Here is a 25038-nt window from a genome sequence, read left to right on the forward strand (position 1 = left end):
AGAAGCAGTGATTTGCCCAAGGTCACCCAGTGAGCTTCATGGCCAAGTGGTGAATTGAACCATGGCCTCCTAGGGCCTAGTCTAGCCACTCTACTACACAAGCTCATACCCAAGCCTCATTGAAAGCGGGACTGCATTAAGCCCCACAGGAGAATTTTCCAATGGGCTTAAGTCAGATCAGTCTGTATTCCAAACTGCTAGCTTAAGGACTATCCAAAGCCTGTCACATTTTGCATCAAGGATGTTGCAACAGAGCTGGTCCCCTGCTAGGAGGGCGGGGAGGGGGGGAGTCTACTTAAGACATTGGCTATCACTCTAAATTTAATCCAACCTGAATCTGACCCAGAAGGCTGATATGACATCAGTGGTACACAGCATATGCTAAAGAACAAACAGCATTAAAAGCAGAACGTTGGCAATGTTCCCAACAATAATTCCACTGTAGTTTGGTACTAAAGAGGATTAAGTAGCAAATGGGATCACAAACATGCACCGCATTAACACAGGCAAGCAAATTAATCATACCACACAATTAGACAAAGGCATATTGTAAGAATCAAACCCACTCTTTTGGCTTTAATGATTTTTAATCTGCCTTACATACATTTTTAGTCTCATTGGGCAAGAAAAGCTTATCTTATTTTAAAGGCAATTGACGCTACTTCAAAGTACCCATTTACCTTTAATTAAAAGAGCAACTCCCATATAAATAGTGCATGTTTGTGATCTCAACACGTCAAAAACTAATTTGGTGCTGCATTGTTCTTAGATTACCATTATGTGACAAATGACATCAATGCTATAGGAATCAGAAGTCCAGATAAAAGGCAAAAAGGAGAATATGCCCCCATTAATAGATTGCAGACCCCCCCCCCCCCCGCATAGGCACTTGATGAACAAAATCAATGAGTACTAGTTGCTGTGGCTATTCTAGGCAAGGCATAATCTGTCATACTCACATTTTGGTTTCCTGCTGCATTTCGTCAACCTGCCGTTTTAATACTTCATTCATTTCAGCTAGAGCAGACATCTGTTCTCTGTCAAACTGCAAAGTCTGAAAAGCAGGACAGGAGAACTGTAAGCTACATGTTCTTCTGTAATAAAAAGGTCTTAATTTTATATACTTGGGCAAAGGCGACACATTCAGTGGGTGAACTCAAACAAAACTAATTTGTGGACCTTTTATGGCCCACAAACAATCCAATTTACTCTGGGATGGTAATTTATGAACTGCCTTTCTAGATCACTCCAACATCTATGCAGGTTAATGTTCTGGCGGCATTGTCATTATAAACCATAGTTTATCATGATGGGAATCAGCCTTGCTTTCCCCTGGTCTCATAGTTCTGTCCTTCCCCTCCATCCTACTCCATTGCAGGCACGAGGAATTAGGAAGGTCTCACTTCTGTTTTTTTAATGAACCACAGCTTGTTTTGCCAGCTGAACCGTGGTTAAATTTAACAATGGTTTATCTGAAACAAGGCAACTTCAAGCCACAGTTGGCTGACTTCAAATAATATATTGCTAAGTATAATAATAATTTGTAGAGTTGGAAGGAACCCCCGAGGGACATCTAGTCCAACCCCCTGTAATCTGGCAATCTCAATGAAATCATATATGACAGATGGACATCCAACCGCTGCTTAAAGACCTCCAAGGAAGGAGAGTCCACCATCACTCATATAACAGGTTTCAAATAGTACAATAAACAATGATTGTAAAGGAAGTAAAAGCTTAGGATTTCCCCATTGTGGTCATGCTGAAGGGAGAAGCAGGAGATCATGAGAGCTTTGGGAAAGGCTAGGCTCGTTCCCATCACAGTTTACCAGGGATGGAGAGCTTGTTGCCATCCAAATGTCCACAGCATAGCTACTGTTCTACATATTCCAACAGGTTGATCCAAAGCATTATTATGGCCGTTAAGAAGGACAACAAAGGCTTCATCTGCACCTGCAACTCTCTCTCCATGTCATCTCGCTCTCTTTGGACTGCTTGCAACTGGCTTTCCAATTCCTCCATCTGCTGCTGAACTCGAGACACTTCCTTCCCCAACCTCGAGTTCTCAACCTCCACGGATTTCTTTTCACCCTGAAGCTGGAGAAGCTCCCGTCTTAACTCTTTCACTTCAGAGTCTAGCCTCTTCTTGGTGGACTTCAGTTCACTGATCAGCTGATCCTTTGAAGTTGCATCTCTCCGGTAAGCTTCCACCATCACCTAAAAAAGAAATTGATATGCTTAGCTTTATTATTATCATTATCATTATACATCATTACATATTTATTTACACCCCGCCTTTTCCCCTGATGGGACTCAAGGAGGATTACAGTTAAAAATAAGACCCACTAAAAAACAGGGGGGGGGGGGGAACCATTTTTTAAAATTGATAAAATATATGTATACAAAACAAATTAAAACCAAACCAATAATTACTATAAAGACAGCACAGCACCAACCCTTTCGTTAAAAGCAGTCAGTTACCAAAAAGAAAGTGTTCACCTGCCGGTGAAGGAGGGAGCCAGTCTAGATTCTCTCGGGAGGGAGTTGCCTGCATGTGGGAGCAGACACCGAAAAGGCCCTCTCCCACATTCCTACCAAGCGAGCCTGTAAGGCTGGCAGGACTAAGAGAAGGGCATCCTTATTTTAGAAGAATAATTTGGATTTGATATCCCGCTTTATCACTATCCGAAGGAGTCTCAAAGCGGCTAACGTTCTCCTTTCCCTTCCTCCCCCACAACAAACACTCTGTGAGGTGAGTGGGGCTGAGAGACTTCAAAGAAGTGTGACTAGCCCAAGATCACCCAGCAGCTGTATGTGGAGGAGCGGAGACGCGAACCCGGTTCCCCAGATTACGAGACTACCGCTCTTAACCACTACACCACACTGGCAATTACACTATATAAAACTACAGCAGGAGTGTTGACTCCTTTTCAGCTCAAGAGCCACATTCCCTTCTTGCCAATATTCCAAAGGGCGCATGCCACTGGTGGGTGTGGCCACAGGCAAAAGTGGGTGGAGCAACCATTGGAAAATTTTGCCCTTGTAAAGGAGGCAAGTTTCGACACACACATACACACAAACCTCTATTCTCCGTCCAGGTTCAAGGATATATTCAAGCACTCATGGAGGAAGAGAAGTAGGGTTGGTGAGGTGTATGGCATGTGAAGAGTTCTGAGAGCCAGACAGAAAGGCCTGGAGGGTGATATTTCGATCCCCCAAGTTCCCCAGTCGTAAGCTGACATCCTTATGAGCCATTTATTTATTTATTTTTATTGCCATACTTTTCCATGTATAAGACTAGGTTATTTTCTTTAAATATCATGCTTAAAAGTGGGGGTTGTCTTATACATGGGTAGTGCTGATTGGTTGCTGCCGTGTCTGTCAGCAGCTATTGGGCGTGTTATTGGTTGTTGCATCAAGGGCTGGTGTGAATTGGCTGACGCTCCAGCAATTGGGCGGGTGACTGGCAGCTTCTGCTGGTGAGGGGACAGGCGATAGGTGGATTTTGCGTTGCATGCGGGTGAGCGATGTTCAGCTATCCCCGCCTAAAAAAAGCTGAACAACCCTATGCAATCCCCCCCCAAAAGCAAAAACAGCTCAACAACTCTGAGCCACCTCCCCCCATTTTATTAAAAATAGATGGAACTCTGAGCCACCTCCCCAAAAATAGATGGAAAATACACACGGAAAAATACAGTATTTTAAAACACTTATATAGACGCACACCTTTTGCTGAAGGAACTGCTCCTTGACCTTCTGGGTTTGCTTCTTGAGACTGGCACTCTCAAGCTGGAGATTTTCTACCTATGGGGGTGGAATAATAATATCAATATTACTTGGGCACTGGACGAGGACTAGAGAAGTGAACTAGTTTTGTGGCATCCAGAGCAGGAATTTTCCCAGGTGTAATTTCTACAGCACATGATCCCAAAATGCACCTGCTGTTTAATAGCAACAGCCAGAACAGGGAAAAAGAAGGGGAAAGTTGCTTAAAAGCCACTCTGGAACATAAGTGGCATATAATATTAATTAATAGTTTTTTTTTATAATGGGAATTGTGGTCCAATAACACCTGCAGGGCACCACATCGGCCATCCCTGTTATAAAAGGTTTGTGAACATTTGCTGTGCAGGTTGTATTGATGATTATAAGTGCATAAAAGAGCAGAAACGCAATTAAGAAGAGTGTATATTACCTGGCTTGACTTTACAACTATTTCTTGTCTCAGCTGCTCCAGAACATCTGATGCCGCCTCAGTGCTCTCCCCTAAATGTTGGACTCCTTCCTTGAGTCCTTCTTTGCCGGCTTTTGCTACCTGCAGAGCCACCTCAAGGACAATCTTCTCGTTCTGCAAATACTGGATAGTGTCGTCTTTTGAGGTGGCTTCCCCCTGCAACTCCGTCAGCCTGGCCTCCAGCTCATCATAACGTGTCTGGAGGTCGCCCAGTGACTGCTCTCGGGTCTGTAGAGTCTCCTGGGTGGCGGTCAGCTGCTTCATGAGGTCCAGCTGCTCCTGCTGCAAAGCCGCGACCTGAAGATCTCGTTGATGCAACGTCAATTTCAGCTGGATAGAAGGAAAAAATGTGTTAGGGTGTTCTCCCATTATGAATGCACACATCACATACCCAGCACTTAAGGTCTACAGAGTGGGAGTGAGGAACCCATGAACCCTCCAGATGTTGCCAGACTACAGCTCCCATCATCTTTGACTGTTTGCCATGCTGGCTGGGGCTGAATGGAACTGGAGACCAACAACATTCAGGCAGGCACAGGTTCCCCATCCCTGAGCCTAGAGTACTATCACATATGGCAAAGGTAGCCAGCATGGTATCCCGAGATGTTGTTGGACTACAACTCTCATCATCTATGACTACTGGTCATGCTGACAAGGGCTGGTGTGAGTTGTAACCCAAAACCATCTGGAGGGAACCAAGTTGGCTACCCCAATCCAAGGGATTAGGTCAGCGGCAGGAACGAACCTTTCCTAGGGTTGCATTCTATGGAAATCAAGGTGCAGAATTCAGTGGCCAGGATGCTCATCAGAGCAAGATTGTTTGAGCATATTACACTGATCCTGGTCCGACTGCACTGGCTACCAATCAGTTTCCGGGCCCAATTCAAAGTGCTGGTTTTGACCTATAAAGCCTTAAACGGCTCAGGACCACAATACGTCAAGGACCAGCTCTTTCCATATGAACCTACCCAGACCCTGAGATCATCTTCTGAGGCCCTCCTTCGTGTGCCTCCTCTTCAAGAGATTCAGAGGGTGGCAACACGAGAACAGGCCTTCTCTGCAGTGGCTCCCCATCTGTGGAATGCTCTTCCCAGGGAAATTTGCCTGGCGCTTTCATTACACACCTTTAGGCACCAGGCAAAAACGTTCCTTTTTAACCAGGCCTTTGGTTGATCTGATTTACATCCTATGCCATTTTAAAATGTGTTTTTTGTGGGGGGGGGGACGCTATTAGGTTGTTTTTATTTTTATTATGTATTTTGTGGTTTTATATTTTGATTTTATTCTGTGAACTGTCCTGAGACCCCTGGGTACAGGACGGTATATACATTCAATAAATAAATAAATAAATAAATAAATAAATAAGGTGTAATACGTTACTGTATATAAGAAACAAAAGAAGTAATAAAAAATACAGTTAAAAATCCTACAGCATCTAGCACAGTGCATTGCAATTGCTACAATAGACACAAAAAAAAACCCCTAAGTGGTCCCCCTAGACCTGCAGCAATTTTCATGCGGCTTGGAGTAGGGGGTTGGAATTTGAAACCAGTGTGGTAGGCAAACAAGGATGATGTGGAATGTAGACGTGTAATAGATGGGGGACGCGGGTGGTGCTGTGGGGACGCGAGTGGCGCTGTGGTCTAAACCACTGAGCCTCTTGGGCTTGCCGATCAGAAGGTCGGCGGTTCAAATCCCCGTGATGGGGTGAGCTCCCATTTCTTGGTCTCAGCTCCTGCCAACCTTGCAGTTCAAAAGCACGCCACACAAAAAAAGTGCCAGTAGATAAATAGGTACCACTCCGGCAGGAAGGTAAACAGTGTTTCTGTGCGCTGCTCTGGTTTCAGTGTTCCATTGCGCCAGAAGCGACTTAGTCATGCTGGCCACATGACCTGGAAAAACTGTCTGCAGACAAACGCTGGCTCCCTCAGCCAGTAAAGCGAGATGAGCGCCGCAACCCCAGAGGTGTCTACAACTGGACTTAACTGTCAGGGGTCCTTTTAATAGATGGGGGACTCTAGGAAGCAGCAGTGGTGGGAATTAGAAAGTAAGAGAAGAACTGTATTCAAATAAAAATGCCCTTTGTTGCTACTACCAAATGGCTGGTTGACGGGTGGAGGCAGCTACCTTATCCTCACAGTTGGCTCATCATGATCAGCATTTGCCTTCCAACAGAATTTTCAAAAGCACTTTAAAAAGAACTCCTGTTTGCTGGATTGCATCTCCTGCTTCCAGTTTTGTTTCTCTCCAGTCGTAAGATGCAAACTAGGAATAGGCTTTTGCTAAGCTTTCTGTGAAAAGCTCTGCTCTACCAGCTGCATATACCTGTTCTAGCTCCTGCTCCAATATTGCTGCAGAATCCGCCATTTTCTGAAGCTGCTCCTTCTCATCCTCAAACTCCTCCAGTTTTCTCTGCAAGTCCTCTTCCACCATGGTCTTAGCCTCTTGGATCTGCAAGAAGGCTGCTTCCTGGTCTAACATGTCAGCCTGTCAGGAAGAAGCAGACAATTCTAATGAGTGAAAGAGGAAGTGGCTAACACAATACAGGCAGGAGTTTTGGGAATCAAACAATCCAGTCCGTCATTCTCTTAATAAGTTATGTAACCTTAATCAAGATTGCTGAGCTCTGAAGAAATGACTCTTCAGGCCAGTGTTGATGTTAGGCTATACATATGGTTGATCTTCCACTTATCCATCACCCCAAATATTTTTAAAATTAAATTAAACCCCACCCCAGATACCCCAAATCAGTCCAATTACTAAACCCCAAATTACCCCAAATTAATTTCCCACCCAGATGATCCAGAACCTGCTCCAAAAAAATCACTCACTTACCACATTACCCCCTCCAAATTCAATAAATAATGTGCATTCTGATTTCTTTTGGGTGGTACAGGGGGGGCAGGGGAAGTATTTTACAACAAGGTTGTCCTATTATTCATTTAACAAATATTCAGACCAGAGGGCAAGCTAGCAACTGAACAACCACTGCTAAGCACCATGTGCTGTATTGCAAACTGAGACTGCAAATGCCCCAGGGAGGCAGAAAAATGGTGTTGCTTCTTTATTTCCCCTTGGCCTTGCCCCACTAACTATGAATGATGATTTTCAATCCACACGGAAACAGGCAGTGGCAACTAAAATCTCAGAGACCAGGCTTCTCTTCAGGTCTTCTACTCTGTAAGGGATTTTTGTTGTTTTGTTTAGCCGTCTTCGACTCTCCATGACCCCATGAACCAGAGCATGCCTTGGAAACTATCACTTTCTTCTCTCACATTCTTCTCAAAGCTGCTCCTTTTTTATGTCCATGGAGTTTCCTTGGCAAAATAGTGGAGTGGTTTGCCAGTTCCTTCTCCAGGTGGATCACATTTAGTCTAAACTCTCGGCTATGACCTGTCCGTCTTGGGTGGCCCTGCATGGCATAGCTCATAGCCTCTCTGAGTTATTCAAGCCCCTTCGCCACAACAAGGCAGTGATCCATGGCTGTATGGGATATGATCAAGCCAAAGCACTCTCATTAAGCAATGTGTACCAGACATAGAGCGCCAACTGGATCTAGCCAGGACCCCAACTTTTATGGCCAACGAATCCATCAGGTACTCTGCCTCCCCCATGGCATATCTAACTAATTTTGAAGTCCCTAAGCACCGGAGGGCCTTTACCCTGGCACGATGTCGTGCCCTTCCCTCGGCTGTCATTGAAGGTCGATACAGGAAGATTGCTTACTCGGAGAGACGATGCCCCTCCGATTCTGGACAAACAGAAACAATAGAGCATGTGCTTCTCCAGTGCCTATACTATGGAGACATTTGTATTAGCCTCAGCTCCCCACTACTTTGGTTTATGAACTTAATATGTTCCGGAAGTCCGTTCTTAAACCAAAGCATTCTTAAACCAAGGCGTGCTTTCCCATAGCAGCGCGGGACTCAATTTACAAATGTAACACACTCAACAGGAAGCGGAACATGTTCTGGTTCCAAGGCAAAGTTCACAAACCAAAACACCTACTTCTGGGTTTGCAGCGTTCTTCATCCAAGTTGTTCATAAACTAAGCTGTTCTTAAACCAAGGTACCACTGTACTCCATAAGTACCCAGGACGCACAGGACAATTCTATACCACTCCCCCACCCCCAGCTATTTTTAAGAAAAATCATCCCCCAAAAATGGACATTTTAGCCATTTCTGCCCAGACACTGCTTCTGACTGTAATATTCTTGCAGTATTCTAAGCTGACTGCAGTATTCTAAGCTATTACAATTCTGAAGTTTTAGAGATCCCCATATTACAGGAAGTACTAAGAGAGTCCAAGGAAAATTCCTATGAAGTTTACCTCAATATTTTGCAACTGTGTAGCTATACGCTCCTTCTCTTTGATGGACCTGTGCTGAGTCTCCGTTAACTGATGAGAGAGTGTTACGTTCTCCAACTTGAGATGTTCCAACATGCCCACCTGGGTCATTTGACCAGCCTGTGAAAGGGGAAAGAAAAAAAGCCATACAAAATGTTGGTTAACAGCAGTTCAAAGGGGAAGGGAACTGAACCAGTCGGGTTAGGATTCATGTCCTCTGTTCCGAAGAAATATACAAATATTTCCTTTTATTGGACATGCTTCAGAGGCCCTGCTCTCAGAGCCATCTCACGATATTTGAGAGATGGGAACAATGGACAGGGCTTTCTTTGTGGTGGTTCCATGGCCTTGGAATAACATCATGATCAAGGCTCCCTCTCTGAGTGTCTTCTGCCAGAAACTGAAGACATTCCTTTCCAGTGGGCCTTTCAATGCATGATTTTAGCTGCCAAATGTTTGAATGACATCAGGACCAATGCCAGATACCACCGCTCCCAATTGACTGTATCTGGACAACCATCTCTCACCTTCTTAAGAAGCTGGGATATGCATGAATCTCTTCCCTGCCAGCACAGCTTCTCTGCTCCTCTCTTCACCTAAAGCCATGATTAAACCATGAAGCCTATAGTTCCTCATTTTGTCCAATCTTGGAAATGCGTTACCAGCTTTGGAAGAAGCCACAATATTAAACCATGGTTTGTTGATGATTTTAACGCCCAACTTGTTCCAAAGCTGGTAACCATAGTTTCCAGGGTCACACAAAACAGGGAACTATGGTTAATCAGATGTTTCCCTGTGTAATCATGGCTCCTGACAAAGGGAGAAGGGGGTCTTATTTTAATTAAATTATCTTTGGGGTGTCCAACTAGGGTTGCACCACATCTTAGGTTTCTAGATGGCAAGGCACCAATTGTCTAATTCCATAGTGGCCTAATTTGGCCCCAAGTGTCAAATACACATGGAATCACAGAATCGCAGAGTTGGAAGGGACCTGGAGTGTCAACTGGCCCAACCCCCTAGATTGCAGGAATCTCAGCTAAAGCATCCATGACAGATGGCCACCCAACCTCTGCTTAAAAACTTCCAAGGAAGGAGAGTCCAAAACCTCCCAAGGGAGACCATTCCACTGTTGAATAGCTCTTGCTGTCAGAAGGTTTTTCCGTATGTTTGGTCGGAATCTCCTTTCTTCTAACTTGCAGAAGAAAGGAATATTTATGTATGCCTATACCAAGGGTTGCCAATTTGGTGCTCCTCCAGATGTTTTGGGTCTACAACTCACACCATGCTGGTTGAAGCTGATGGGAGCTGGAGGACAACACATTAGTTTCCCCTGATATATATAGTTATACATGCAAATAACGAAGCAATGGTTTCTTGAAATATGTTGTGTGTTGCGGTGGAAGACCACCAGGGCAAATCACCGTTCAGCTGCTAAAGCTCAATAGGTGCGTGTATGGGTGTAGCTCAGTAGAAGAGTTGGGTGTAGCTCATCTCTTCTACCTGCTTTGCATGCAGAAGGCGCTAGTAGAAGAGAACCTGCTTTGCATGCAGAAGGCGCTAGGGTTCAACCCCTGGCATCTCCAGGTAGGACTGGACAAGAACCCTGCCTGAAATTTTAGAGAGCCACTGCCAGTCAGTGTGCAAACTACTAAGACAGCTTGACCATTGGTGCGACTCAGTATAAGACAGCTTCCTCCATCTCAATTACAAGATATTATGCGCGCACCGAGAAGTGCCACAGCAGCTAACAAGGGAGAGTCCCCCTTACCTGTATGTTTGCCATCTCACTCTGCAGCCTAACCCTTGCCTCCTGGGCCACCACCAGCTGCTGCTGGTACCAGTGCCGCACTTTCTGCAGCGACGCAATCTCTGTTTGAGATGACTTCAGCTTATTGGTCAACGTGGTGCGGTCCAGTTGCACCTGCTGGAGCTGACTTTGCAACGAGGAAAGCTGCTGTCGGAGATCATGAACTAAGAAGCCAAGCGAAATCATTCGAAAGGTTATGAAGGTCGATCAGCAGCAACGATCAAGCAAGAAGCATCTCATTTTATAGACATTTCCATCGCACCTTTAAAAACAATTACTGTAGTTCTTAAAAGGTAAAGGTAAAGGACCCCTAACAGTTAAGTCCAGACGCGAACGACTCTGGGGTTGCGGCGCTTTTTTAAATTACGGTTTTTCGATTACCTGTTATATGCTTTGTTGCAGTTGTCAACTGCAATAGAAGCCTCTAACTATAGGAGAGCTGCAGAAGCTGCAGAAAAGGGCAACACAAATTTATGATCGCTAAAGTTTTATTTTTTAAAGCTCCTCATCGGTCTTACTTTTGCTTTAATGATGATGGTTTTATAGATTTACTTGCATCTATCTATTTGCTCGGTCCCTGCTCTTGCCAACCTAGCAGTTCGAAAGTACAAGTAGATAAATAGGTACCGCTCCGGCGGGAAGGTAAATGGCGTTTCCGTGTGCTCCTCTGGTTCGCCAGAAGCGGCTTAGTCATGCTGGCCACATGACCCGGAAGCTGTACGCCCGCTCCCTCGGCCAAAAAAGCGAGATGAGCGCCGCAACCCCAGAGTCAGCCACGACTGGACCTAACAGTCAGGAGTCCCTTTACCTTTACCTTATCTATCTATCGATCTGTGTATCTGTGTATCTGAAGAAGTGTGCATGCACACGAAAGCTTATACCAAGAACTAACTTAGTTGGTCTTTAAGGTGCTACAGGAAGGAATTTTTTTATTTCATCTATCGATCTATCATCTATCTATCTATCTATCTATCTATCTATCTATCATCTATCTATCTATCTATCTATCTATCTATCATCTATCTATCTATCTTTAACCCATTCGTAGATTTTAGCTGTGTTTTCTCTACCATTTTATTACTACACTGCTGGGAGGCCTTTCGGATCAAGGCATTTAATAAATATTTTAAATAAATTTACAAAGCGCCGCTTGAGAAATAAAGATTGTTAGGAATAAAGAGAGCAGCACCTACTCACCTGTGCTATCCTTGCTGAGGACACTTTTCTGCATGTCTTCCACCTTCCCCATCAGTCTTTGGTATTGCTCTTCTGCCACCTGCAGGTCATTGTTGGAGGCAGCCAGGCTGGCATTCTTGGCCTCCAAGGCAGCCTGAAGTTCCGCCATGGCTCTTTCCAGGTCCCAACAAGACTGCTTCAGCGTGGCCACCTCCGAGTTCAGCGAGTCTTGCTTCTGCTGGCTGCTCTGACTGTGCTCCATCTGGGACTGAAGCTTCATGTTCAAAGCAGCAAGCTGGGTTTGCAGTTCCGTCTTTTCTTTGAGAGCCTGAACAAAAAACAATGATTAAAAAATAATAATTTTAAAATGATGGTTTCACAAGGCACCTCAAATGAGGTTCAAAGGATTCTTCAGTACCTCCTTAAAATCCAGCTTTTGCATAATCTTCTACAAATGTCACCCCCAACTGAAAAAGAAAACCCCACCCTAACTCCTCTACAATCTCTTTTCTCCTCAGTGTAAAACTACAGCTTGAAACCCCACAAACTATTTATTTTATTTATAGCCTGCCTTTCTCCCAGTGCGGAACCCAAGGTGGCTCACAAGATGCCACAGAATTGCACACCAATCCGTTATAAATATTGAAGAACAATTAAATAAGCTATCGTATAAAAAACCCAACACCAAATCAAAACAACTTAGAACCATTTACGCCACCCACCCTTAGAAGTAAAAGGTAAAGGGACCCCTGACCATTAGGTCCAGTTGCGGCCGACTCTGGGGTTGAGGCGCTCATCTTGCTTTATTGGCCGAGGGAGCCGGCGTACAGCTTCCGGGTCATGTGACCAGCATGACTGAGCCACTTCTGGTAAACCAGAACAGCGCACGGAAACGCTGTTTACCTTCCCGCCAGAGCGGTACCTATTTATCTACTTGCACTTTGACGTGCTTTCGAACTGCTAGGTTGGCAGGAGCAGGGACCGAGTGACGGGAGCTCACCCCATCGCGGGGATTCGAACCGCCGACCTTCTGATCGGCAAGTCCTAGGCTCTGTGTTTTAACCCACAGCGCCACCCGCGTCCCTTCACCCTTAGAAGACCCTGCCGCAAGAGCCAGTTAGTGGCCAAAGGCCTGTGGGAATAAAACAGTATTTGCCTGCTGGCAAAAAGAAAACAAAGAGGAGGCCAGGCGAGCCTCCGGTGGAAGGGAGTGCCACAATCTGGGAGTAGCGATGGAAAAGGCCCACTCTCATGTCCTCCCAAATGTGCCTATGAGGCTGGCAGAACTGAGAAAAAGGCCTCTCTTGAAGATCTCAAAAGCTGACAGGTTCACAAAGGGAGATGCTGTCCTTCAGACAGCCTGGAATCAAGCTGTATAAGCCTTTGTAGGGAATAACCAGCATTCTGAATTGTGTCCAGACACAGACATGCAGCCAGTGGAGATGTTGCAATAATCTGCCTGCAGCATCTTGGACCACTGAAGTTCCTGAACACTTTCCAAAGGCAGACACACATACGGTGTTTTAGAGTATACCAAATAACAACCACAACAGCAACAAAAACAACCATAACAATAATAATTTATTTATATGCCACCCATCTGACTGCAGTTGCCCCAGCCACTTTGGGCGGCTTCCAACAAATTAAAACATTAAGCACAGTAAAACATCAAGCATTAAAAACTTCCCTACACAGGGCTGCCTTGTGACTAAGGCATGTGTCCCTGTTCCCAGATCCGACATCTCCAGGAACGGGTGCATATTGTGCATGGGTTTTAAATATGCAAGCACACTTCCAGCTGCTGCCGAAACCTGGGCATCTACACTCAGGGTTGAATCTAGGAGTACATCTAAGCTGCGAACCTGACTTGTCAGAGGAATGTCAACCCACCCAATACAGGTTGAATCCCAATTCTCTGATCTGCCTTTCCACCAACTAGGAGCCCCTCTTTCTCGCTTAAACTTCAATTTGTTCACCCTCAGCCAGCCCGTTACTGACACCAGACACTGATTTAAGCCCTGAAATAGCATTCTCACATTTAGATGAAAAAGAGACAGATTGGTGTCATCAGCATATTGGTGGCACCGAACCCCAAAACTCTGGACATCCTCTCCCAGCAGTTTCATATGAAGGGTGCCCATTCCTGCTTTAAGTAGCCTCAGTATCATCCTGTACAGAAGGGGTGACGTCATTTGTACCTCATTGGCTTCCAATGACAGCGCTTCAAGCTGCCCTTCGAGACGCATCTTCTCTTTGAGGACCTGCAACATTTCGTCATGCGTGCCTGCGATAGAACTCTCCATCGATATACTGGGGAGAGACAAAAGCGTGCGCACACTTTATCAATGTACACGTTGTGCCAGTGGCATACATGGTTATTTCGCAGCTCATGATATCATCCCTGTTATTTTCTTATTTGGAGCATTTGTACCTGGCTGTTCTTTCAACAACAACAAAAAGGCTCCCAGAGTGGCTTACATACAATGAATTAAAACAAGACAGTCCCTGCCCACTGGTTTACAATCGAAAAGATTTGACACAAAAGGAAAAGGAGGACGGGAGAGGGGGAGAAAAAGCAAAAGCAAAAGCAGGGGCCAATTCTTAAATTAAGTGATAGCCCCTTACTGAAATACCACCAGGATGGAAAGAGTACAAAGGCAGGAGCAACATGATGGAGCTGATTTTTCGGCAGAGCTGAATGGATGGGCCTTGTTTCCCAATAGATTCTCCATAGAGAATCTCCATGAGATACTAAGGCAATCTGATTGTATTCCAACCCTCCTTGCTGACATGCCGCTGCTGCTGCTGCCACCACACCCCATGAGTGCAGCTGCCATTTGAAAACATCAAAGTGACACTGCATCATGAGCCTGAAGCGGGATGATGGCACAGGATGATGACAACGATGCAATGTGGGCCATTGCTAAATGCCCTTGGGAACTCTTTACAGCCAACCTACACTTGCTCAGAAAAATTAGTTCCTTTTGAGCATGATGGAGAGTAGATTTTCTGAGCCCTGCAAATGGACATTTAAAAAAAACTATGGGGTGTTTAATATTTTTATTTCATTCAGATAACTTTCGAGCCAAAAAGGATACCTAAAAACTGGCCATCCATTTATAAGAAAGATGGAAGGGAAAGAACAGCAACCACAATCGGCACTGCAATATTGACCACTTGCTAATTCTATACTTGACCTGAAAGAGATGGGCACTGAGAAACTCATTATAGTATCATGGGTGAGTAAGCTTCTGAGAACCAACAAGTAATCCCATTCTTAAAAGGGCTAAAGTGGATAAGTGCATCTAGGGCAGGAACCCTTGCGTCTCGTTAAGTGCTAAAAGCTGGAAAGATCTGTGCATGGATTAAATACTTAATGGGTTGTGTGAGAAGGATGCTGTAAGGTTCATAAACAGGGGGACACACTGAAGGTCCTCTTCTATGACAAAATGCTGAATGCGATTCAGTCAACCACCTGACACGGAAAGAGGTCAACCCACAGGGGCGGTCTGGGTGCATATTGTTCACTTATTACTTAAGGCAGTTATAGCCAGCCCTCTAGGCAAAAAGGCACTCAGAGTAGCTACATACTGAGTCACATCATTGGTCATTCTGGATCAGTATTATCTAGACTGATTGGCAGCAGCTCTCCCAGGTTTCAGAAAAGGAGGCTTTCCCAGTCCTACCTGGAGATGCTGGGGATTGAACTGGCAACCTTCCGCATGGTAAAGCGGTCATTCTACCACTAAGCTACAGCCCGTCCCCAATGCACTGCAACTACACTTACTCCATGCATATCTCACCTTTGGTTCATGATGGATCTCAAGGCAGCGTACATGAGGGATCTATAACTTTGGGAAGAACTGCAAGCCCAGTAGCAGAGTGTAACACCTTGCATGATGAAGGTTGCAGGTTCAACTCCTGGTGTTCCCAGGTAGGGCAGGGAAAAGCTCCTGCCTGAAACCCTGGAGAGATGCTGCTGGTCAAAGCAGACAATGCAGGATGAACGAGGGCCAATGGTCTGACTTGGTATAAGGCTGCTTCCTACCTTCCCAGGGAGTCTCCCACCCAAGCTGCTGCCTACTAGTCATGATGGCTCAACACTGCCTCCAGGAATCAAAGGCAGCATATGTCTCTGAATACCAGTCTCTGGGGAATGGTAGCTGTGATCATGCCCAGCTTGAGGGCTCCCCAGGAGGCACCTGGCTGGCTGCTGTGGGGACTAGAGGGGCCTTTTGGTCGGACCTATCCGGACACTTCTTGAGAGCTGCTGTGAGTCAAGGTAGGCCAGGGATGGGGAGATCAGAGGCCGTCCAGATGTTGCTGGACACCAACTTCCATCAGCCCCAACCAGCATGGCCAGTGGTCAAGTGTGATGGAAGCTGTAGTCCAACAACATTTGGAGGGCAACAAGCTCCCCATCCCTGGAGTGGACAGCACTGAGCTTGATGGACTTGCCAACCAAGTCAGAACAAAGCGCCTTCATATAACAGTCCAAGCTAATGCCCTTCACAAGCTGACTGCACACTGCAGAAGACGCCACAGCACCTTTCACAGCAGAGACAGAGGTATTCCTTCGCAGACAAGTCAAGGCAGAAAAATATTCCCTGGAGGTTCAAAAGTTTGAAAGCCATTGCAATGCACTTACCTGCTGGAAATGCTGTCCCTCCTGCTTCTCACTTCCCCATTGACTTCCTGATCGTCGGGATGGTGCTCTGTCGCAGCAGCAGCCTGCAACACTTCCCTGATGGAAGGAAACTGTCCAACTGCATCCAAAGGGACCTCCTGGCCATTTACAGTCAGCGAAGTGCCCTGCCTGCTTTCGGAATTGAGCAAAGCGCCATAGGGCCCCCTTCCCGATAAACTACTGTACGTAGAACTGTCGCTCTCGTTGCCGTCCAGCCTCAATCCTACTTCACTTCCGTCAATATCAGAGACGCTATCTCCGGCCAGGGAGGAATTCTCCAGCCGGTCATCAGGATCAGGGGTTAGCCTGATCTCAGACACAACAGATGTCAGGCTGCTTCGATTCTGCTTCAGGGAGCCACTTGGTGAATCAAGCGGAACATGCCCTTCTGCATCTTCAGTTCTATAGTCTGCCAGAGACCGGATTCTACTTGACCTGTTAGATTTAGAACTTTTCCTTTCTTTTGATTGTGTCGGAAGCCCCAGGCTTCCCAGTTTTGGTCCCCGCGGGACGCTGGTTCGCAAGAATGAGTATTCTTTTGTCATAGACACAGTGCTGGCCCTCGGCAAAGTCTCTGGATGTAACATCAGCTCAGGATCGAGGGTACTGGAGGGACGGCTTTTAGCTGTAGACTGCTTGGACAAGAAAAAGAAGGTGACAAGCAGTAGTATAAATGGAATGCAATTTCTGATCACCAAAGTCTTTTATTTTAAACCAATCAACTGCCCGTCATGTAAACAAATGGAAATCATCATAGAACGGCAACCAAGGTTTCTTTTTGAGGTTCCTGAATGCAAAAGTCAGTCTCCTCCTTTCAGTGCGAGAACTTTAAATGTAATACTTCAAGTTTATATTTATATTTAATATTTAAAGTTACAGCTTATTCTTCCTTCACCACCAGATTTAGGGATGGCAAACACCGCCGCCACATCAGTATGGTTAACACATCAAAATGGCTCTACCTGAACAAACAAGTGTCAGGCCCATCGGTTTTGTGAAAGATCCACGGGTGGGCATCAGTCTGGTTTGCACATCACACGAAGTCAAACCATAGCTAAGAACGTGGACTCTGAGAGAGTGAATCTCAGCCACTCTGCTCCTCCTCAGTCATTCTGCTGTTGTGCTGCACTGAGCTGAGCTGAGCCATGGCATGACTTGGTGTGTTGTTTGAACAACATGCTACACCAAACGATGGCTTGGTTGAGTGCAGCAGGCGAACACACAAGGAGACCACCCATTCAAGTTAAACCTTGGTTTGGCTTAATGTTTAGTGGGAACCAGGTCATTGATTTGAGCCAAATACTGTTGTTTTCAGTTATCTGTGATTGTATGGAACGGAAATAGGGAGCCTGTGGCCCTTGAGATGTTGCTGGACTGCAACTCCCATCAGCCCCAGCCAGCATGGCAAATGATCAACGACGGCAGGGGTTGAGAGTCCAGCAACAGGTTCTCTATTGGCACACCAGAGTGAAAGTCAAAAAAGCATCAGCCTCAATGGCAAATTGTCCGCTAGCTTTTAATACAGATGGGAGGGGAAAGTAACCTTCTAGGACATGCACACTGTATATGCTCAGAGAATAAAGAGGGTGAATGCATGCTCACTACTTAGCACACTACTGGCATGTCCATGTGATATGGTAGTGTCATCTGCCACCCAACACAGAGTTATGGCTGGGGCTAGCCACAGCACTTCCAAACTCAGGGTACTGCAGTTAATTATAACTAGAATTAGTGAAAACAAGCCAGGATCAAACCATAGTATAGTTGTACCTTGGAAGCCAAACAGAATCCATTCCGGAAGTCTGTTCGGCTTCCAAAATGTTCGACAACCATGGTGCAGCTTCCGATTGGCTGCAGGAGCTTCCTGCACGCAATTGGAAGCCACAGAAGCTACATCGGGCGTTCAGCTTCCAAAGAACGTTCGCAAACCGGAACACTCACTTCCGGGTTTGCAGCATTCCAGAGCCAAAACGTCCGACTTGCAAGGTGTTCAGTTTCCAAGGTACAACTGTATCGGATCCTGGCTTAATGACCAACAAAGGCTTTAAACAAACAACAGTTCCTCGGGTTTAGATGTCACAAGGAACTGTGGTTTGTGTAAAACCATAAGCAAGAGCTTCTGCAGAAGATAGGGGAATGATGGTTGCATAAGCTCAATGTTCACCACAGCTTGTTCATATAGCAAGAGAACATGACATGGCTATCTGTTACTTCTGAATGGGGCCCGTTGTCTGTGAAAGCTGCTACGGCTCTTGGCCTTAAAAAGGGCTGAATGGAGATATGTGGATCACACTGCTGCAATGACCCCCTCCACAAACGGAGTCCATCCCACAGCATCACCTCAAATGATGCATTGCAGCACCAAGGAGCAGTTTACAGGATTTCCCAAGTCATTAGAATTCACAAACACCAGAGAAACCACTTGCTAGGCTCTTACTCTCTCCTGGTGCCTTTTTACACGATACTGTTTGAGCTGTTCTTCAAGGCGCCTTCTTGCCTGAAGTCTGATTTGTTCTTCCTTCTCTAAAGGGAGAGAAGAATCAGCTGAACCTACAGGATGAAAGACAGGTTTTATGTATTTAGATGTGTGTGTGTCTATTACTAGGCTGGGTAGAAATGTATGTTTCTTAGGAAAAATTAGGGAAGAAGTAAAAACAGCAAGAGAGACAGAAAAGTGACAGTTCTTTCATTTCAATTACTAGACTGAAAGGTTACATGCTTTTTGGGGGGAAATGAAGTTAATTTAGCGAGAATCCAATGAGGCTTCTATCTACCAAGGCTTAACAGTACCCATTCTGTACCCTGCCCAGAATGGGACCCAGTACCTCAAAGACACCAACAAACAAAGACATTTTGGGATGCACTGTGAGATTGTTAACAATTGGTCATGGAGAAGATGCAGCTCAAGGGAACAAGGACATCAATTCCAGCTCTTAGGTTTGACTAGTCAGCAAGACCCACCTCAATGTATAATTTGGTTACATCTGAAGATTCCGCTTGCTTTAAATTGGGCACAAAGCAAAGCAAATTGGACGCAAAGCAAATTCAGAACCCTCCATTTTTACATCCCCACAAGGGTCAGGTCAGTAGAGTCTCCTCTTACAAATGAGGAACTGAGGCACTGTGACAACCTCAGGTCACTGTGAGCTGAGCAGAGGCTTGGATCCAGATTCCCAGGCTTCTCCTCCAACTGGCTATCCACTGAAATGCATCATCTCCCGATATAAGTTGTTCATAAAAAGCTGGCTTCAGTCCCGCTTATACGTGAATTGTGTAGAAGGACTGAGCGGGGCGATGCCAAACTTATTTCCGTAACTCAAGGGCTAATCAACATGGTGGCCTCCAGATGTTGCTGGATTCCAATTCCCATCAGCCCCAGCCATTGTGGCCAACAGTCAGGATGATGGGAGTCCTGCAACATCTGGGGGGGGCATTATAACTACCCCTATCTCACGACTTACTACAATATTCATGCAGATAAGCAAAGCATGCGGTTTTAGCCAGGTGAGCGTGCAGCTGAAAAAAGTGCCCCAAACCCCAACGCCTTGTGTAAGCACTGATATTAAGAGTGCACAGTTTAGGATCCACAGCTCTTCAAGCAACTTGTTCACAGCTCCCTCCCTGTTGCAAAACCCTAATTGCCATGTTTTTATTGGGTTGAGGGAAGGGTGGGCAGCCACAGGACAAGTTGACTGAACTGTGGTCTCGCGGTTAGATTTGAAAACAGATTATTGCAATCACTCTCAGTGGTGACATCCCACTTGTAGAAAGCTCTCCACAAGGAAGGTTTGTTTGACCTTAGCTAAAGTTTCACCCCCAAGTATTTTAATTATGTGCTTTTCTTCCCTGCCAATTGATTTTTTTTTTTAATGCTGCTTGTTTCAGATTTATTTCATTACATTAACTTTTAATATTATGGGCCATTTTAAAAGGTGAGATATAAATGCCCACAGATAAATAACTAGCTAAACCTCAAGTGTTTTGGGCTTTTATCTAAACAGGTGATGTTGTGCAGGGTTACAGGCTTGTAAGTAAGTGCAACAAACAGTTATCAGCCTGCAAAAACATATATATGTACTAATATATGTAGTCTATATTCTCATGCTGGCCAAGGAGAAGATTCCAGTAGAAAAAAATCTAGCTTTCTACCAAGTAGGCAATTCATCTCTCCTCTGCCAGCACTTTTATTCACCTGCATGGATTTCCTGGTCACCCATGGCAAGCTGTTAAAATACAAGCCTGGCTTTATACAATATAATTATTCTGAATTTGCACTCGTCTAACTGGAATGCAAAAAGAAAAAAAAAGGAAAGCAATAAGGGTCCTTTGTTTTTAACAGTGTTTTAATGGCAACATTTATTCAGCCCAACAATGTTAAGTAAAGTAAGTGTGTTAAACACAGAGTCACAAGCACCAATTGCCACAGAGCAAAATTACAGTATCAGATCAAGCTTTTTTGAAGTGATATTTGGAGACAGAGTCTGCAGAGGCCAGGAGAGTAATGGAAAGTGGGGGAGGGAGCTTTTTTTTTCTTGGAGCAAGAGAAAAAAACAGGGGGCTCCGCCATAAACAGATGCTTACACAATTTGGTTTCTTGCATGGGAAGGCTTAGTTTGAGGGACTGCAACGCTTCCTTCCTAAGCACTATGCCCTCAGCACTAGCTCCCTGAGACGGCTTTAGGTTGTCATGGAAACCGGGCACACCTGGAGCTGGTACTTCCTCACATGGGCTGCCGTTGGGGTCAGAAGAGACAGGGTAGCGAGATGCTGGTCCATTCGCACATGGCACCTCGCTGCTGTTTGGAACCAGGCATTCCCCTTCAGCTGGCGCTTTGCTGTCATTTACACTAGTCACTGGAAAAGAGCAGAATATTGGGTTGCACTAGGTTCACATTCCTTACAAACTTAGGGGTGGAAGGATGGGTCTCCAGTCTGTTTCCCCTTCCTATAAAGAGAGGATATCCTAAATCTTTAAAGCATCCCTGCTATAAGAAATACCTTGGCAAAGGCCCACCTGGTTTGACTAGCCTGGGACCTTTGGCTGTTCAGAAGAAAAGCACTGGGAACACAGGAAGCTGCATTATACGAAATCTGGGCATTATCTACCCTGACTGGCTGCAGCTCTCTGGGTCCTCAAGCAGAGCTCTGTCAAATTGCCTGCTCCTGACCCTTCAACCAGACCTGCTAGGACAAGGATGGGGGAATTCAGGCACAGGGGCCTAACGCAGATGGCCATCTGGTCCTATCCAGCAGGGCTCACCTTATTTAATTTGATTGGGTTATTTAATTTCCATATCATTTAATATATTTAAAATATGTCTCAGCAATGTACAAAAAACTAAAGCAACAACGGACAACTTAAACAAAATATTACAAAAATACACAGCTACAAAAAATGTACATTAAAAATTAAATATATATTCAGTTTCCTTCTGACACACCCTCAGCCTCTGGATTCTCACCCAGGGTCTAAACCAACTCTCAGCTCACCAACCACAGCAGTGGTTCTCAAACTTTTTTCTCTGTGCCACCCTTTCAGAATGAAAATTTGCTCGCAACGCATCAAATTTATCACTTGATGCTCTTGCTCTCATTTTGAATATAAAAAACGGATACTATAGTATACTATACTACACTGAAACATTTGAATGTTTTTTTGATGGTCCTTTTATCTTCCTGCCACCCTTGTCATCCTTTCCTGTCACGCCAGGGTGGCACGCCATGCCCTTTGGGAACCACTGCACTAAAATCTCAAAACGAGGAGAGATCCTGGAAACAGTGGACATCACCTGTGTCTCTTGGCAGGCCCAAAGTGGGATGGCACTTCCTCAGGTTGTCCACTGCCTGCCTTATGTCCTTAGCCTGACTGCGCTACCTTCAGAAACACATTCCTCGCAGCAACACAAATCTGATCTGCAGAAACAGCTTACCATGAAGGCCATCTCCTTCTGCTGGCCGCTCCAATTTGGCCTCCATCTCCGCAGGCTGCTCAGAGCTGTAGGGCCCCCCGTTGCTGGCTTGCTTCTCCAGCAGGATCACCGAAGAGTCCATGGCAGATGCTATTAAGATGCGGGGGAAATATTTCCCCAGCTGAACAAAACTCGCTTTTCAAGAGAACTGCCGAGTCCTGGTTCTATCCATCAGAAGAACTGCCAGCAAGGAGGCTGCGCGAGAGGACACAATACCAAGCTTCTCATCTGTAGTTTTACAGCAGGCAACTCAACTCAGTCCAAGTCCAGTCAGCAGGCAGCTCAGGATTTCCACGAGATCATTACAGCAGCCTGAAGGGGGGGAAAGCAATTACTAAGTTGCGTCACTCTCTAGAGCAGGCTTCCTCAACCTCGGCCCTCCAGATGTTTTTGGCCTACAACTCCCATGATCCCTAGCTAGCAGGACCAGTGGTCAGGGACGATGGGAATTGTAGTCTCAAAATATCTGGAGGGCCGAGGTTGAGGAAGCCTGCTCTAGAGACAAAAGGGCATTTTATTTTTTGTAAAAAAAAACACATACAAAAACCCAACCCATTCTGTTACAGGGGAACAATCACATGCAGTATTTAAACCAATAGCTAACTGATTCTTTTTATTTGGACTCTCTATATAGGGAAAATGGCACCATCCATACACAAGAGGGAAATAATAGCTGGCTTGACAGAACCCAAAGGTTTCTGGAAGTAGGAAGAATTTTTGGGGGGAGGGGGGACCATGGGGAAGAGGGAACCCCAAAACTAGTGAGGGAATGCACATACTCAGCAGCCCCATAACATGTTGGGGAGAGGTTGGTGTTTGTGTTGGGAGGGAGAACAGAAAATGGAGAAAGGGAAGGAGAATGGAATGGAGTACAGTGGTACCTCGGTTTACGAACTTAATCTGTTCCGGAAGTCCGTTCTTAAACCGAAACCATTTTTAAGCCGAGGCGCTTTCCCCAATGAGGCCTCCCACTGCTGGTGCCCTTCTACCGTTCGGCTTCCGTTCTTAGACCGAGGTAAAGTTCGCAAACCAGGACACTACTTCCGGTTTTGCGGAGTTCGTAAACCGAATAGTACATAAACAGGGCTTTCTTAAACCGAGGTAACACTCTATCTTGGGAAAGATTATGGCTGGCTAGCTGCCACTCCACACTGCGACATTCTGTTCTAGATCGCACTTGTGTCCATTGAAAACCTAGATACAAACATTCTTCTTGCGCTCTAGCATGTCCCAGACACAGAACCCTTGGCAGATCTACATGCAGATGAAGGGGCAGGAAATGCCTTACATGGGATTCACTGCCACAAGATATGTAGGTGGCCACCAAGACGCCTACAGGAAGCCCACTAGCAGAAACAAAGCTCAGCAGCACCTCTCCCCAGTGGTGATCCCATTAACTGGTATTCAGAGGCAAGAAGCAGAGCTTAGCCTCCATGAATTTGTCTACTCTTTTAAAGCCATCCAAGTGGGTGGCCATCAGCTTGTTGGTGTGAATTCACTCCTATGGAGAAAGAGTAAAAAAAGCACTGAACTTAAAGGGGAAATCCGCCCTCTCTTCTGAATTCTGCATGGCAGGTCCATCATAGACAGGGATCCTATGGCTGACTATTTGTTTATCTGTTTATTTCATATATCTCTCTCTATCTACTTATACATACACATACAAATTTTCCAATTCCAAAATCTCAAAGTGCTGCACCATCCAAACAAAAATCATTAAAATAAGCAAACAACCCAGATAATCATAGAACATAGTTGCAGCAACTATAGCAGCCAGAAGCAACAATAACAAAACACCCTCCTTGAACTTGACTCGGTGGCTAATTGGCAGTACAGGGGTTGTGCAGCAGATGCCCCACTGAGCAACCTAGCTGCAGCTTCTGAGCCAATCTCAAGGGTAGCTCTTCACAGAGCACATCACAGGAATCCAGTTGTGAGGTTACCCTCAAGGTTCCTAAGCATGAGTCACAACAGCTTAGACTATCCCAGCCCAAGAATGGTATTAATGACTGGGTGATCATTATCATAGACCTCTGGCTTCTTTAGATGTTGTCGCACAACCTCCTCTTTAAGGGTGGCTGGAGTAATAATGCATCCACCACTCGCTTGACCCACCTGCCTAACCTGAATGATGGGGAAGAACTGGGAGGACACACGATACAGCAAATAGCTACAAGTGTTGTGTCCACAATCTTAGGCTCCATCAACTGAAACTGGTACCACAGAACTCAATCTAGCTCAGGGGATCTCAAACGGTGGTCCACGGCAAGCTTCATTCAGACAGTTCTGGGTCTGTGAAGAACAGTGGGAGCAGCAATTGTGGAAGGTGAGCACAGTGCATTAAATATCTGATTTTTAATTGTATTCTTATTGCTTTCTCTTTTTCTTCTATTATGTTTTATGGTATTTTATATTGTACTATACAGAATTCGAAATGCAATATAAAAGAATACAATACAGAAAATGAAAGAAGCCATAAAAATACAATTTAAAAATGTACAGCTTCTGGCACAACACATTACAATTGCTGAAGCAGGCAGAAGAAACTTTTTAAGGGTCTGCCAAGACAATTAGCAACCTTCAAGAGGTCCACAGTGGAAAAGGTTTGGGAACCACTGGTCTAGCTTGACTGGTAGTGGCTCTCCAGGGTGAAATCGTGCCTATTATATGCTACCTGACCTTTTAAAGTAGAGATGCCAGGGATCAAACTTGGGATGTTCTGCATGCTAAACAGGTAGGCTCTACCACTGAGCTACAGTTGCCCAGGAGGAAACAGAACCAGCTCTGATTTTTGCAGGTGTTAATAACCGCTCAGCTTG

At 45.4% G+C, this 25038-nt stretch overlaps 1 protein-coding gene and 1 long non-coding RNA gene across 8 annotated transcripts in view; one reads left to right on the forward strand and one right to left on the reverse strand.

Moving 5' to 3' along the window:
* LOC308465417 overlaps positions 1-25038 on the forward strand; it is a 144715-nt gene that overhangs the window by 93982 nt on the left and 25695 nt on the right. The window lies entirely within an intron of this gene.
* The window catches only part of GOLGA3 (golgin A3), a 47917-nt gene that overhangs the window by 19253 nt on the left and 3626 nt on the right, over positions 1-25038 (reverse strand). For 2 of the 7 annotated variants that reach the window (XM_080985027.1, XM_080985026.1), the window contains exons 2-14: positions 22181-22531; positions 20832-21104; positions 18688-18800; positions 16212-16885; positions 13762-13873; positions 11585-11891; positions 10349-10551; positions 8563-8700; positions 6557-6718; positions 4193-4561; positions 3724-3801; positions 1951-2214; positions 960-1054 (exon numbers count right to left, since the gene is read on the reverse strand). In XM_080985027.1, the coding sequence (XP_080841153.1) occupies positions 960-1054; positions 1951-2214; positions 3724-3801; positions 4193-4561; positions 6557-6718; positions 8563-8700; positions 10349-10551; positions 11585-11891; positions 13762-13873; positions 16212-16885; positions 18688-18800; positions 20832-21104; positions 22181-22301 (2909 nt within the window). In that variant the 5' untranslated portion in view covers positions 22302-22531. The remainder of the gene's footprint in view (positions 1-959; positions 1055-1950; positions 2215-3723; positions 3802-4192; positions 4562-6556; positions 6719-8562; positions 8701-10348; positions 10552-11584; positions 11892-13761; positions 13874-16211; positions 16886-18687; positions 18801-20831; positions 21105-22180; positions 22532-25038) is intronic. The other 5 variants (XM_080985030.1, XM_080985029.1, XM_080985028.1 and 2 more) reach the window with 5 other exon arrangements.

The sequence above is a fragment of the Podarcis pityusensis genome (genome assembly GCF_964106645.2).
Source record: "Podarcis pityusensis genome assembly, chromosome: 16".
In the NCBI taxonomy this organism is placed as follows: Eukaryota; Metazoa; Chordata; class Lepidosauria; order Squamata; family Lacertidae; genus Podarcis; species Podarcis pityusensis.